Below are 14,227 nucleotides of genomic sequence, written 5' to 3' on the forward strand. Positions count from 1 at the left end.
CGGCCGTCAGTGTAAACGAAAAAGACAGCCTCCAAAACTCAACCACTACCGTTTTCAGACCTGTATGCAAGACCGTGATTAATACACTGATCTGTACATATAACTACTATAGAAATAGAGGATTCCCATGGGCCAAAATATAAAATGATATTAATATTCGATAAGTTAGTCAGCAAAAACTTTAACTTTAGTGCATGCATTACACGCATCTCTAAATGCGGATGCAGTACGCAATCCACAGTGACGCAAACGCACTGAGACGAAACTTATGGAATAATAACGTTTCACGGGATCTCTATAGTATATTATATCAGTGGATTAACATCATGTAGTAATACGCGATCTGCGCGATGGAGTGCGAAATTTAGATAAACCTGTAAACCTACCGTACGATTGGTTAATAACTGCCATGGTCCGTATGAAATCTGCCTGGTACAAAACATGGTATGTTAAGAGCGATGAAGTGTAATCTGTGGATTTCATGAATTGGATACCCAGAGCATTTTTGTGAATTTTACTAGTAATACTTCAAACGACAACAACACATTTTGATAAATTGAACAGTGATTGATAGGAATTCTTCGTATTACCAACGAGCAATACTTTTTCCAAACATGGCATAAATAGGGTAAATCCGGAGTAGGGAATTGAATATACCAATTTGGTTGAAATGTCAATTTACATCATTCACGAGAGATGGTGATGACATTTAGTGTAGTATGTTAATTTAAATCCACTTATTTCCCGTTTATCATCTCAAGGGAAAGGAAGAAGAAGAAATCCACTTATTCTCGTTCTATTCACAAATTTTAAGGTTAAAATGGCAAGCAGAGACTCTTCTGCTGTTATGAAAAGCGCCGATGACCACAGCGTCGAGGTTTGTATGTGAAAATAGGTAAAGATTTTACATCAGTTGGTTTGTCCATTCGTCATTGACAATTTCTTGTTCAATTGTTAACAAAACATAATCATGACAAATGATTGGCAGAATAAAAACTTTTTCATAGTCACTAATCATCGCATCAGTTTTACAGCATAGACCTTTTCAAAGTGATCAAAATTGCTTCACAATTTTGGGGGTTCAACCCTGTTTTTAGGCATCAAAATGGAACAGCTTTGTTTGCAGCTGCCAAGCTCAGTAAGCTTGTGAAGCATTCCTAGAGAAAGAAAATACTAAGCTATGCTAAACCCTCAGTCTTAATCTTTACCCTGACAACAGTATCAAGAATCATAGACTGCCTTGAAAATGAAAAGATTTGCCATTATTTTTTATGTCATATTTCTTGCAAGTATTTACAAATGAATCTGATTCCAGACACTGGCAGAAGTTTTTCGATGTTTCATTTGTATGGAAAAGCTGAGGGACGCTCATCTTTGTCCACACTGCAGCAAATTGTGCTGCTACGTCTGCATCAGGCGTTGGTTGACAGAGCAGCGTTCCCAGTGCCCCCATTGTCGTGCATCTCTCCATCTCCATGAACTTGTTAATTGTCGTTGGGTAGAAGAAGTGACTCAACAGCTTGACACGCTTCAAGCTGTCGGCATATCCAATTCACGTCACGAAGACTCATCAAGGGATAGGTATAGATTCCGAACCCTAATTTGCTTCTAATTCTACATCTGTTTTCAGTTTTACAATATTTGCTAACCGATCACACAGCCAATCAGCCTTATCATTTTTGAAACAATGTACTGGAGTAACAATCGTCAGATTCAGTTCGTTAGAGAAAACAATCTAAGATGGCAATGACACCTGTTCTTCTTTTTTTCTCTTTTCATCCTGCGCCGTTTTGTACTGCATACCTATATTTTGAGTATTTTCATACTGTAAAAAGTTTACATGTGCATCAATTATTCCTATGAATATGTAACTCTAATTTAATTTTGTTACAAATATGTACATTCAGCCATTCTATTTGTCTGTACATTACTCTCTTGCGTATTTATAAGAGGATCATTGTTTATCGATCAAGGGTTATTTTCATTAATGCTGATGAATGCCTTCACTATAACTCATAGTAAAAGTTGGAGAGTGAGAAAAAGAAGTGTAATAGAGATTTTTATTGTGTTGTAATGTCCTTTGACTTTGTTATTATCTTTGCGATATGCACGACAAATCAATACCTATTCAAAATTGTTTATTTCTTGAGCATCTATGTAACATTAGGTACGATTGATCTTGATTCGCCCTATTTTGATAAGCTTCAAGGTACTGATATCTCGAGGTTAAATTTGTATATAATTATGAGACTCTCGCCAATTCAGAACAGCTGTCTTTATTAAACAAATGATTACTTGACAGGTGCACAACGCATCATGAAAAATTATCAGTCTATTGTTGGACCTGCCGTCGCTGTATCTGCCATCAGTGTGCTCTGTGGGGGGGTACTCATTCTGGACATACATTTAAACCCTTGGAGGAAGTTTATGAGCAGCATGTTACTCAAATTAAGGACGAAGTTGGACAGCTAAAACGACGGCTTATGGAACTCATAAGTCTTGTACAAGAAGTGGTAAGTTTATACGAATATGAATGGATAAGCTACCTCCGCCATGCGCCGAAGTCCACGACAGCAAAATGCGCAGTTGTGCACTTTATGGTAAAAACTTCACAATGTCTCTATTTTAGGCAGTTTGGGTGCTTGAATAACTTTTACATTTCTTCAATACAGGAAAGGAATGTCGAGTCTGTGAGAGCAGCAAAAGATGAGCGAGTGCGCGAGATAAGGAATGCTGTTGAGTTAATGATTGCTCGTCTCGATTCTCAATTAAAGGCCAAACTTTTGACTTTGATGGGTCAGAAGAATTCTCTCACTCAAGAAACTGAACAACTCGAAGCTCTGCTGCAAGAAGTTGAACACCAGCTTCATTCGTGTACCCGTTCAGAACTTATTGTAAAAAGTGCAGAGCTCTCGCGAATGATACATCAAGTCCGAAAAAAACCAATGGCTAGTTTCGTCACTGCACCTGTACCTGCCGATTTTCACAGGTACACAGATTTTCGGCTGCTTGACAATGCACAGAGTAGATACATCTATTCAAAATAAATCTGCGCTTCTATCGTATTCAGCATTGTAATTATAATGACATTACACCTATCTGAACTATTGCCATGTATCAAGTCTAGTGTTGCCTTAATTTTAATGCAATTATGTTTTGCGTTTCAGTGAAATAGTGCCGGGGTATGATAGCGCGACATTTGCAATGCAACAGTTTACTCAATTGCAACTGAAGGCAGATCCGGTCTACTCGGCACCGCTGCATGTCAATGGACTTTGCTGGCGATTAAAAGTTTATCCGGATGGAAATGGAGTAGTCAGAGGGAATTACCTTTCCGTCTTTTTAGAGCTCAGCGCTGGATTGCCGGAAACGTCAAAGTAAGCCACTTTCACTTTATATTATAGACTAACTCAGGTAGACTATACGTTAACGAATTTACACTTTCACTCCAATCGTAGGTATGAGTATAGAGTTGAAATGATACATCAGGGCTCCAGGGATACTAGTAAAAATATAGTACGAGAGTTTGCCTCTGACTTCGAAATTGGAGAATGTTGGGGCTATAATAGATTCTTTAGACTGGACTTACTTGCGACTGAGGGATATTTGAACACAGAATTGGACACGCTGATATTAAGGTGCGTTTCTTGTTTTCCTCCTGTATGAACACTGTGGCAACATTTTTGAAAGTCAAACATAACGAGAACAAACATTTTATTCAAAATTTGATTGAATTAAATTCACCTTACCTAACAGCAGAAAATTTGAAGCCGTAGAATGTTTCTAATCCTTGAATGTTACTCAGATTCCAAGTGAGACCACCAACATTTTTTCAACGCTGTAGAGATCAGCAGTGGTACATCAGTCAATTAGTCACAGTTCAGAATCAGTATGCGACGCAAATAAATGAGCTGAAAGAGGTAATAAGAGCTTTCAATATTCCAATCACACGGTTCAGAAACATATTCTATTTATGTGGAACAGAAACTTCCAGCTAATCACCAACAGATTAATTATTTCCAATCAATATTTTATTCGTAACGTAATCAATTTATTTTTGTTTAGCGATTAGCTATAGAAATATCACGGAATGCAGTGACGGCTACAAGAGCAAGTAGCGGAGCTACTATATGTGATCCATCAGCTGAATCCATTGGAACATCCTCCACCCAGCAGCAGCAACTCCCGGGCGCAGGAGACCCTCTTCTCAGTCCCAACTGCGTCCAATTGCGTATTTTTGATCCCTTCTCACCGGTTAACATCACTTCCACCAGGTTTCTAGCTTTCTCGTTTTTCCTTTTTAAATCTTCTTTCTTTCATTCCTCTGTTTGCCTCTCACAGCTTGTAACTCTGATAAAAAAAAATCGAACACAAAGATGCTGCCTTCTAGAATCAGGTATCTTATAAAGAAGGTGCCAACTTCAATACTCTATCACTGTTGACATCCTTTTTTCAGGTCAATACAGAATATAGTGCCTAGTGGAAGTCTAACTGGCACAGGGAGTGGAAGCAGAATCCTTCCTAGCAGCACAGCACAGCTATTGCCAATGCGTGAGCTGAGAGATGTAAAAAATATTCGACTTCTTGGTTCAGTTTCCACATTGTCTTCACCTTCTTCGAAAACAAACATGAAACAGCAAAGAGCTGGTAGTATAAACGCGGCAACAAGGTCTCCAAGGAACGGAGGATCTTGTCAAACTGATGGATCAGCAGGAGATTGTCAGGCCTTGGTGAGCCATTCACCAGTTCCATCCCGCTCCTCTCCTACCATGCTCAATCAGCAGCCTTCCACACTTTCGTCCAGCAGCAGTAGCAGTGATAGCGGCGTAAGGATAATTTGTAACGTTTCTCCAAAAAATTACAGTCAATCAGGCTATCACGTTCGTAATATTCGGGTACTTTATTCAATAAACGTATGCAACAATCGCAGTTGTGTTTGGCGTAAATTTACGAATTCAATAGCTACCCACTAAGTATTCAACACGCAGAATGAACTTTTACTTAAATTGCAAGTGTGCCCAACATAGTAATCCTGTGTTTTAAATTGAACTGGATGTAGATTTTCATTTTACAAGTCATTTTGGGTTCATTGTCAGTATTATGCTTTACTTACGGTGCTTGAATCGTTTGTTACAGGAACTCAGCGAACACGACATATATTTGGATGACTGTGACCACCATGATACTAATCTGGGAATCTTGGACGACAATTTTAATGATGAAAATGACGTTGATGACGAAACTATGTCCGGTAAGAGAATGTAGAACTCAATATACCTAGAAAACTCTCTCGCAGCATCTATACACAAAAAAATGTATTCTATCTCCAGGGTAGTTATATTTAAAATATTCACGTATGTATGTACATACATTTGTGTAATATCGGCAAATGTATAATTGTATGCATTTATCTAAGCAGACAAATGGGAAAATTTCACATCTTACGGTCGTACTGTAATCTATGGATTAATGACTTAGGTGATAGCTCCAACGGGGGATCTTCAGTTGAGGATAGGCAGCTTGTGCGCAACTGGCGCGATAGTGACCCTGAGTTAGATAAAGATGCTGAAAATGAGAAGCCCGCTAACGAAAAACAGGAAGGGGAACGCGTCAAGGAAGATCTCGCTTCGAACCATCCTACACTCTTTCCTAAGAATATTTAGAGGGATTGACTTGAAAATTTCTGGCGACTTCGTTTCTCAATTATTCAGATTCTATGATTATGTAAACCAAAGCAAGAGATACCGAAATTTACTGTATTTCGCATCTAACTCTGAAAACTTTCTGTCGGAGTTTCCAATATTACCCATATTTATGTGCATTAATCAACTAGTTGAAATTAAATGGTCAGAGTTTGCAAACTCTGTGTATCTACCTGTAGGCGACCAATCGGCCTTTTAACCTACTTCGCTTTTTGACAGAAATTTTGGAGTGTCTATTTACATGTAATTTTAAACTGAATAGCAATACCTGGTTTGAATGAAATTTTGTAACGAAACCAATATTCAAAAGTGAGTCCACTAAGAAATTTCAGGTAGATTTGTCGTATATAGTACACGATACACCATGTTTTCCGAGCTCCCCCCCCCACCCCCCACTAAACGTAGTTTTAAGAGTAACCTTTTATTCCTTAGGGCCTAAAAGTACTACTTCACTCTTTGTTTAGACGCACCGAAAAGCGAGGAAAACGTGGGAGTGTGGTGTAGCAAAAATTAAATTCAGGAATTCCGTGATCGATATTTACTTGCAAATGATTCTGTTTTATTATCCCTTGGTATGCTTTTGAAATAGGTTTAGCCAAGTACTGACGTGTGTTTTATGCAATACGCATTATTGTCTAGGCATACTTGCGCACATGAGTCACACTAAATTCAATGAATTGAAAAGGTTTAGTGTTTTGGTTTAAGGAGAAAATGATGTTGACGCTGCGGAGTCATTGGTTGGATGGTTACCCAGAAAACGAGTCGACCCGCAAGAGGCTCGTGAAAATTTCAGAGATGCTACCAGGTATACCTGTAATTTGGGAGAATAGACCTTTGTCAATCATAACCCTTTGTGGTCACCAGAGGTCTAAACGATCCCATACACAGCTTTAAGTTAAAACTACTATAAGTTGTTGGCGAAGGTGATTAGCCTACCATCTAGCGCTACTTTATTTCACTCCGAAATGAATCCTCCAGATAGTAGAATAAATACCAGTTTTGGAATGCTCGCTATGGAGCTATTTTTTTCCTCAAATTATCATATCTCAAGAGTATCACCCTAAAATGTTATGAAAAAAAAAAGTTAAATTTGCAAGAGTTATGATTTTTTAAGTAAAAAATAGCATTTTTTACGCATTGACTCCTTGCTGATTTTTTTTCGCTATTTTTAAATTCGATTAATATACAATACCGTCAATTTCACATTTTGAATGTTCAAACTAATATCCTGAATTTTTATGAGTCATCTGAAACGATACGGTCAACACAGCAGATGTTCAAACACGGTTGGGGTCATTGTGTCCCCGTGTGACCAGCATGTTACAGTCAGAACATGTGACCATGGAGGGTTAATGGTTATAGGAATATACATAATAATACGTAATTACATTTTGATTAACAAGGTTACGAAGAGGTGATGGCTTGGAGGATGAAATAATGCTTCTTCACTTGTTTGAAATGCAAGATCGGAAGTCTGCCTGGAGCGACCCGTCTTTGTGGTCCTCATCATTGGTTCTAAATCATCATCCGGATGAAAATTGTGACTCTAAAAATGTTCCGGCAACACTGCAACACACTGGATCAGTATCAATGCGTCAAGGCACAATGACTCCCTCTCACACTGCAGCCAATTGCACACACAAGCATTCTGAGTTGGACGACTTGCACACTGGCCCAAATTTCCCGGGTCCGCATAAGTCTCATTCGATTGCACATTTATGTCAATCTCAACTGCCATCCGATCAAAGGCCTGAAGTACCTCAAGCTGATAATACTTTTCATCAAGATAGTATCAAAGCTATCGCTTCGGGAATTCAGACAACTAGGTCCGAACCTACAACGTGCTCAAACTCAGTAGATCGCGAAAAAGACGTGGCAAAGGCATCAGGAAGTCAAAGTGTGGATACCAACGTGCCTACAACATCTGACCTGATGGTACCAGATTGTAAGTTTGCTAACAAAGCTGTTGTCAAGCTTTTTTCTCATGTAATATAAGTCAATTATTCCATTATCAGTTAAAATTTATGCTACTTTTAACATTGACTAAAGACTTCTGAAGATGGTCAATCTAATGGGGTTTTGTGTGTCTTATGGGTTTGTACGTTGAACGGCTTCCTTTGACAAAGGAGATACATATATTCTCATGGCGCTAGATCCACTCAAATTCACGTACCCGTAGAGTGCCTGTTACAAAAATTTGCACAGGATTAGCAGTCTCTAAATTCTTCACTTTAATGATGCTTTATAACACAACTAACTGTATTTTGGAATTATTTACAAGTCATCGAGAGGTTGTCATTGCTTTCTCTTTCTGTCGCAGTGGCTCTTGGCAGCAATAAAATTATGTCGAGACACATCTCATCTCTGCAACAATCATTGCCGTTATCTATTGGTAAAACTGCTGGTGATCAAGACAGGACGAAAATATCAGAGTTCGAAAAATTGTTGGAAACAATTCAATTATCACCTTGTTTGCAAGAAGATACGGCCGCCTGCCTTGTCAAACTGAGGTACTTACGATACTAATTCTCATCAACAGATTTCAAATGTTTCAAAATAAGTGATTACTCATTTATTGTTCGTTCTCTCAGCAAAACCAATTACTCTATTTGTAGGCAAAATTTAGCCGGTGAATCTAAGAACAGTAACTGTTCAAGTAATTCTGTACCATCTCCACTTTCCCTGGGCTATGAGGGACCATCGACATCTTCGCTGGGTAGTAATTTACTTCCCGACCCTATTTCAAACTGCAATAATTATAGCTGGTCTCCACCATTGTATCAACCGCATAAACATGGTGAGTCCAACTGACTGAATGGAAATATATCTGATACTTGTTTCTCAACCATTTTATACTTACTTTGTAAACACGGAAAAAAGGATATTAACAATCTGCAATTTGATTTCAGGTTAGAAGAAAATTACAGAATCGTTATGTGCTAATTACAGTACATTAAATATAACTTCTACAAGCAATTAATTTTCCTACTATTCAATTTAATTATAAATTCATAGACTTTACAATGTATTGCAATAGAGTTGATGGCAAGAAGAGATGTTTTGAAGTATGTTCGAAATTTGTGTAATAGGTCATTAGAAACACTGATATCGTCAATTTCAGAATAATTTAAGTGTTCCTCGTGCTGTGCATATTGTACACTTTTTGTGGATGTTTAAGGAAGAATAAATAGAGAAAAAAATAATTGCAAATTGATGTTAGATTTCATAAATATTGCAAAAATTATTTATTTACAAATGAATAAAATATGGTTTGAATAAAGCATTACAAATGAAACATTTTAATATTTTTCTGCCCTATTGTTTGTAATCAACGATGAACACGATCGTTGCAATTAGCAATTAAAATTTAATTCCAAGTAAACTAGCCAATTGAAGGTGACCAATACGAATGAAACATCAATTTCTGGAGCTAGGAAGAGAAAAGTATATTACAATACATAATACCACTGATGACATGAATATTTTACAACAGTTTTTATCATTTGTTTGCGTTGTCAATTACCATATTTTTTCTTATACACGTAAAACTGGGTTGTTCCTTGAGTATACGTTGTAAAAATTGTACTTTGTTAAAGTTTATAGGCAAGATTATAATGTTTGACATCTGTGGTTTTAAAGCAAGGTTTCTTGATCAATACCTAATGTGTAAGTTTGTCCTCTCAGAGGCATAGTATAGTGTTTTTGCGTTATAATAACTTGTTAATAATCAAAACCGTTTACCTTTCGTGGCAATGAGTGTAAATATACCCAGAGGAAAATCCATTTCAAAAATATCGGCTTCTATTAAAGCTAGTGAAATTTTTTATTTATTTTTTTTTTCAATTAAAGATCAAACAATTCTGCATGAAATGATTGTGTTACGAAAGTAATTAAGTTGAACTAAACAAATAAAAATGAACGTTGAAGGGCTTCGATCCTTACAGTCTGCTCCAAGAGTACAAGATTTTTAGGGGGAAATTTCACCCTCATTGCTTGTCAGAAGTTAATCTCTTTCTAAGGTCAACACTTTTACTGATTATTTGACTTTTGTTCATTATCATTGTTCGTATATTTTGTAGTCTTAATCTTTAATATATTTTTGACTGTGATGTATTGTCCCTATTTATATGAAACGAAATGATTGACAATCAAATCAACAAATAGTCTCATAGCGTTGATCAAAACGTGAAAGAATCTAATGCTAAATAATAATGACGTGGATGATTAACAATAACCATACTACTTGCATCTAACTAAACAAATTGAGTAAAAAACAATTGCCATATGACGCAATACAAGTGTTTTTATAGGCGCTAGTGCACGCCTAGCTTCGGATGCTACATCGTCTATATTTATTAGTAAACCAAATATTGTATCAGTACATTAGTCGCATTTATTTATATACTTGTGTAAAATACTTGCACAATGCTTAATCTAGTTTTGTTTGGATTTTTAACTCAAGTTATTCTAAGCTTTCAGGCAATGAGTCTTGAATGAAACACTATTGAGAATAATTATGCTTTCATCCAATGGGCAAAGTGACTCTTTGGTGGCTGTGTACTTGTGCTTGAGTGCCACTGCCCTGGACTCAGTAATTTCGAATTGACAATCCTGGTTCAGAGTATGAGTATATGATGTGAATATTGTATTTACAGTATGAAATAAAATTCACGTCCGTAAAACTCTGGGATTGGACTCCAAAACTGGAACATCCAGGATAAACTGCTCGCTAAATAAATAAACCAACGAATGCCTATTGATTGTTCCGGAGGTTTGACAAGGAATTTTCAATTTGGTGTAACCATCCTGAGTTGCATTTCTTGGGCTCTGTTATTAAAATAGCGCACACAGTCAAATTTTTCAGCCATTAGTACGCTCGTAACATGTTATTTATTTATTTAACTTCCCTACGTTAACCTATGAATGGGAATAACTCGTACAGTCAAATTGGAAAATGGTCAGATAGTGTACATATATATTAGTACATTCTCTACCGTGTGATTCTTCCCAATTTATCTGCAAATATAAATGAGATATGCAATTTTTGTAGGGGAAAAAAAAAAGTGCACAGATTACCGGGTGATCCTGGCGATTTGATGTAGTTCATACGAGGATAAGATTTGATGAAGTTACAAACAATTAGACAGTAGTCACGTAGTACTTACTGAATATAATTAGCTTCCACTATGCGAACTCGTATTTCTTCGTCCTCTGGATACTCCCTTGCTTTTTCCTCGTTTGGTACATAATGGGTTTCATTAAATCTACAGAAATACCTTCCAATCTCGTAATGATTTACCCACTTCGGTGGGCAGGCAAGCATCAAATTCTCTGAATCATAAAAACAAGATTCAAATATTGTTACTTGTTTATTGACTTGAGACACCAATGCGAAGTCTCGCTGATGTGAAGTTTGGGTAATATGTATAATATCGTTGAAAGCATTCGTCAGCGAATTTTTGATTGATACGAACACTATAACGATCAAATGGAAGAAAGCATAACATTCTTTTCAAAGCGTTTTACCTTGGGCAGCATAACGTGACGACCCATCCTCAGCAAATACATTATAGAAGGGCTGATTTGATCCACCGCAAAGTTCGTCTACGCCCATCTCGGTCATCCATTCCGTCGTAGCTGCGCAATGTGGATCCCATCCAGTTATTACACACAAGTAATCATAAGTTCGGTGTTTCATGATCAGTCCAATCGCATACAATACTTCCGGTCTTCTCTTTTTTGGTAATATGTGTTCCTACAATAAAATTGAAATAGATTCATAAATCAACAAACCGATTATTATATTTTTCATGTGAGAATCATTGGCAATTGTTTCTCACCTCAGGAACATCCTTCATGTGCCGTTCATAGTCGTGGAGCATTTGTAAAATATGATTAGCCTGTCCTCTTGACCCAATCTCGAGATCCTTCAACATGTTAAGTATGAAACTAGCTGAACAAGTTCGATTATAAACACATTTCAACACTACCATAATATTTAGTTACCCGTTGTATCGTGTTAAGCGTGTTGACTAAACCTGCTAGATCCATCTGATGGAGCATGTAAAAGCGAGCAAGATGTAATATGGTACTTGTATCGTATGGCTGTACAAGATGTAAAAGCTCTAAGGCTGAACGGAGACGAGCTGCTCTGTTATTGAGTTGAGTGCGTTGCCGTCCAGCTACTTCCAAGTTATTTGCCATACGTCCGATAACCTGGACATGTGCGTCGGGTAAAAGTGAATTACTCTTTTGATTTTCGATACTACTACTAATCTGATAACTCTATTACATGCAATTAGAACACTTGTATTACCTCTATGGCAGTGGCGGCATTGTGAATGTTATACCGTTGAATGGGACATCGTGACGTACCGCTAATTTTAGGACAACTGTTTTTGGTCAGTAGTTGTCCGTCATAAAATACATCTATGTAAAAACTTTCATCTTCTTCCGATTCTGGGAGGGTACTGAAAAAGAAAGAAGTTGGGATTATAGTCATTGGGGACTGGTACGAACGATCGAAAAAAGAGTAACAGATATTTTCTTACTACTTCTCCTTCCAACGTAACAAAAAGTGCGCAGGAAAACTGACTGGCTCACACCGAACTCCAAGCCTTCGTGCTATACTTTCAAACACTATTGCCAATGTAATGGGAATACCATGTTTTTTTTCAAGTACCTGGAAATTTTTTAACAATTCACTTTCAATCGTTTACAAGAACCAAAAAAAAAACGGCTTGTATCAATGAGAAATCAGAAGATTATTTTTTTAAATTCACCCTGTTAATAAAAGAATTCTCTGACGAATAGAACATCTCGCTATTTCCGTGGAAACAAAGCCGCTTGAACATGACTTCACAAAGTGCGGTGATAACTTGTCTCGAATTTACACCGCTCCATTGATTGTCATCAATGTTGGCCAATTTCCATAATTCGAATTGTTCTTTGGAGGTTGAAAAAATTGGATGCGAAGGATTCTGCTCCCTCAGATGTTCTTTGACTTGTTCAGCGATCCTATCCAATGTCGCAGATATGGACGAGTAAGAAATTCGCAACTCTGGCTGACTCCATTGAGCAACTAAAACGGCACCTCGTTCTAAAATCTGGTCTTTTGCCGGAAGATTAATATATGCCTGCCACTCTTCTCTCAAGCAATTCTGTCGAAGGTATCTTATGACTTTGTAAGCATAGTACTTGTGGGTCAGGTTGCTTCTTCTGAAACAGATGATTTGAGATGCTAGTATGTTAATTGTGTCAACAATAATTATGCTATAGAGTAAACTGAATTTCTTTGTAAAGTTAAAAAAGCATTCAATGGCAAAACCTACTTTGTTGGACAATTGATAAGGGTAATAAGCTCGTCAATTAGGAAATGGCATCCCAGTAAATATCCTTCATTTTTCAAATTCGTTGGCGCATCGAATTCAATCAAATCGGAATTAGAAAGCTCTTGTTTTTTATAATACTTGGCAGACATGAGAGACAGTTGATGCTGCAACCTCTTTCTGTACATTACAGATTTCTTTATCTCGTCCAACCAATTCGACACTCGTGGTTTGGTCCTCTCGGTTGTTTCGTAAATTTCTTTTAGATCTGGCCACCTGATAAATGAGAAAATTTTATTTTCAATTGAATCGAATAGACCTTTCAAGATTATGTGATTTTCAATAATGATTAAAGGGCTAATACTTGACTCTAGAATTTTTTTGATTTTACAATTTTTGGGTCAATACTTATAGCGTCAAGGAAATGCGAGCTTATCCCAAACATGAGTAAATCTAAAGATTATATCCTGTATGAGAGTTTGTCTCTCTGTAAATAAAGGGTAATAAGTATAAACCACGGTATAAACAGAAGGATGTAACATGGTAGCAATAGATTGGCAGCTACAGTAATTTATTTATACCATGCTCGAGGTGTAAAAGAAAAAAATATTGAATATTGTAGGACATATTGAATATAAGTTGATCACATAATTCACTACTATGTTTGAATTTGTTAAAACTGAAAATCTATTTGTTTTGCAGGTGTTTGGTATTTAAATTGGACGGTATATATAATATTTTGAAATGTCGGCGTGTTTGTTGAGACTGAAATACCTTTGGAAAAATTTCGCTCTCCAGAGTTTGTTGCTCCCTGTAATTATTATATACAAGTGTCTGCAAGTCAAGGCGAGGTTTATGATGTCAGTCATCTTGACATTTTCACGCTCCAGCATGTACTCGATTACCTCATGCGGCAATGAAGTTATCAACGCTTCGGAGACCATTATGAAAGTTTTTACGTGAAACACTCTCGGTTAGCTATCTGCAGTAAGGCATGTGAAACTAAATACGGTTTGCGACGTAAGTAAAATCACAATCATTACAAGTCATACAACTACACCGATTATCCCGTTTCGTACAGCCAACTTGCAACACCGTGAAACACTGAGCGCTGTTCGTCACTCGTGCAGGGTCACGCAGATTACGGAATACGTATAGACTAAGGTAACATTTAACTACCTTAGGTACGGACATGCG

At 37.1% G+C, this 14,227-nt stretch overlaps 2 protein-coding genes across 10 annotated transcripts; one reads left to right on the top strand and one right to left on the bottom strand.

The window, feature by feature from the left end:
• Positions 1–302: 302 nt before the first annotated feature.
• Positions 303–8,997, top strand: LOC124183790. Of its 6 annotated transcripts, none has more exons than XM_046572777.1 (16): positions 303–717; positions 815–877; positions 1,316–1,581; positions 2,303–2,513; positions 2,673–2,989; positions 3,168–3,377; positions 3,459–3,638; positions 3,806–3,920; positions 4,066–4,274; positions 4,457–4,826; positions 5,137–5,251; positions 6,408–6,507; positions 7,106–7,647; positions 8,023–8,212; positions 8,318–8,499; positions 8,612–8,997. In XM_046572777.1, exons 1-16 carry the CDS (start codon positions 697–699, stop codon positions 8,614–8,616), a joined length of 3,096 nt encoding a protein of 1,031 aa, XP_046428733.1. In that variant the 5' UTR covers positions 303–696; the 3' UTR covers positions 8,617–8,997. The 6 variants fall into 6 exon arrangements, with proteins under 6 accessions (XP_046428733.1, XP_046428735.1, XP_046428737.1 ...); XM_046572779.1 differs by having other exon boundaries at positions 303–628; XM_046572782.1 differs by having other exon boundaries at positions 305–444; positions 815–895.
• On the bottom strand, positions 5,192–14,178 carry LOC124183792 (F-box only protein 21-like). Of its 4 annotated transcripts, none has more exons than XM_046572787.1 (10): positions 13,805–14,178; positions 13,034–13,306; positions 12,485–12,920; positions 12,254–12,384; positions 12,019–12,172; positions 11,709–11,918; positions 11,543–11,629; positions 11,229–11,457; positions 10,868–11,033; positions 5,192–5,299 (listed from the first exon to the last, which is right to left on the bottom strand). In XM_046572787.1, the coding sequence occupies exons 1-10, from the start codon at positions 13,972–13,974 to the stop codon at positions 5,278–5,280; spliced, it is 1,878 nt and encodes a 625-aa protein (XP_046428743.1). In that variant the 5' UTR covers positions 13,975–14,178; the 3' UTR covers positions 5,192–5,277. The 4 variants fall into 4 exon arrangements, with proteins under 4 accessions (XP_046428743.1, XP_046428742.1, XP_046428744.1 ...); XM_046572786.1 differs by lacking the exon at positions 5,192–5,299 and adding an exon at positions 8,919–10,529; XM_046572788.1 differs by lacking the exon at positions 5,192–5,299 and adding an exon at positions 8,919–9,132 and having other exon boundaries at positions 13,805–14,177.
• Positions 14,179–14,227: the final 49 nt, after the last annotated feature.

This window comes from Neodiprion fabricii, chromosome 5 (genome assembly GCF_021155785.1).
Source record: "Neodiprion fabricii isolate iyNeoFabr1 chromosome 5, iyNeoFabr1.1, whole genome shotgun sequence".
NCBI lineage: Eukaryota > Metazoa > Arthropoda > Insecta > Hymenoptera > Diprionidae > Neodiprion > Neodiprion fabricii.

What these genes read in the sequence shown, in the direction of transcription:
- LOC124183790 (XM_046572777.1), top strand. Translation starts at nt 697, where the DNA reads ATGGTGATGACATTTAGTGTA. An exon ending in TTGGACACGCTGATATTAAG is followed by an intron (nt 3,639 to 3,805) that starts GTGCGTTTCTTG and finishes AATGTTACTCAG; the next exon opens with ATTCCAAGTGAGACCACCAA. An exon ending in AATTTCAGAGATGCTACCAG is followed by an intron (nt 6,508 to 7,105) that starts GTATACCTGTAA and finishes TTGATTAACAAG; the next exon opens with GTTACGAAGAGGTGATGGCT.
- LOC124183792 (XM_046572786.1), bottom strand. Translation starts at nt 13,974, where the DNA reads ATGGTCTCCGAAGCGTTGATAACTTCATTGCCGCATGAGGTAATCGAG. An exon ending in CGCTTAACACGATACAACGG is followed by an intron (nt 11,630 to 11,708) that starts GTAACTAAATAT and finishes AACATGTTGAAG; the next exon opens with GATCTCGAGATTGGGTCAAG. An exon ending in GTCACGTTATGCTGCCCAAG is followed by an intron (nt 11,034 to 11,228) that starts GTAAAACGCTTT and finishes TTTATGATTCAG; the next exon opens with AGAATTTGATGCTTGCCTGC.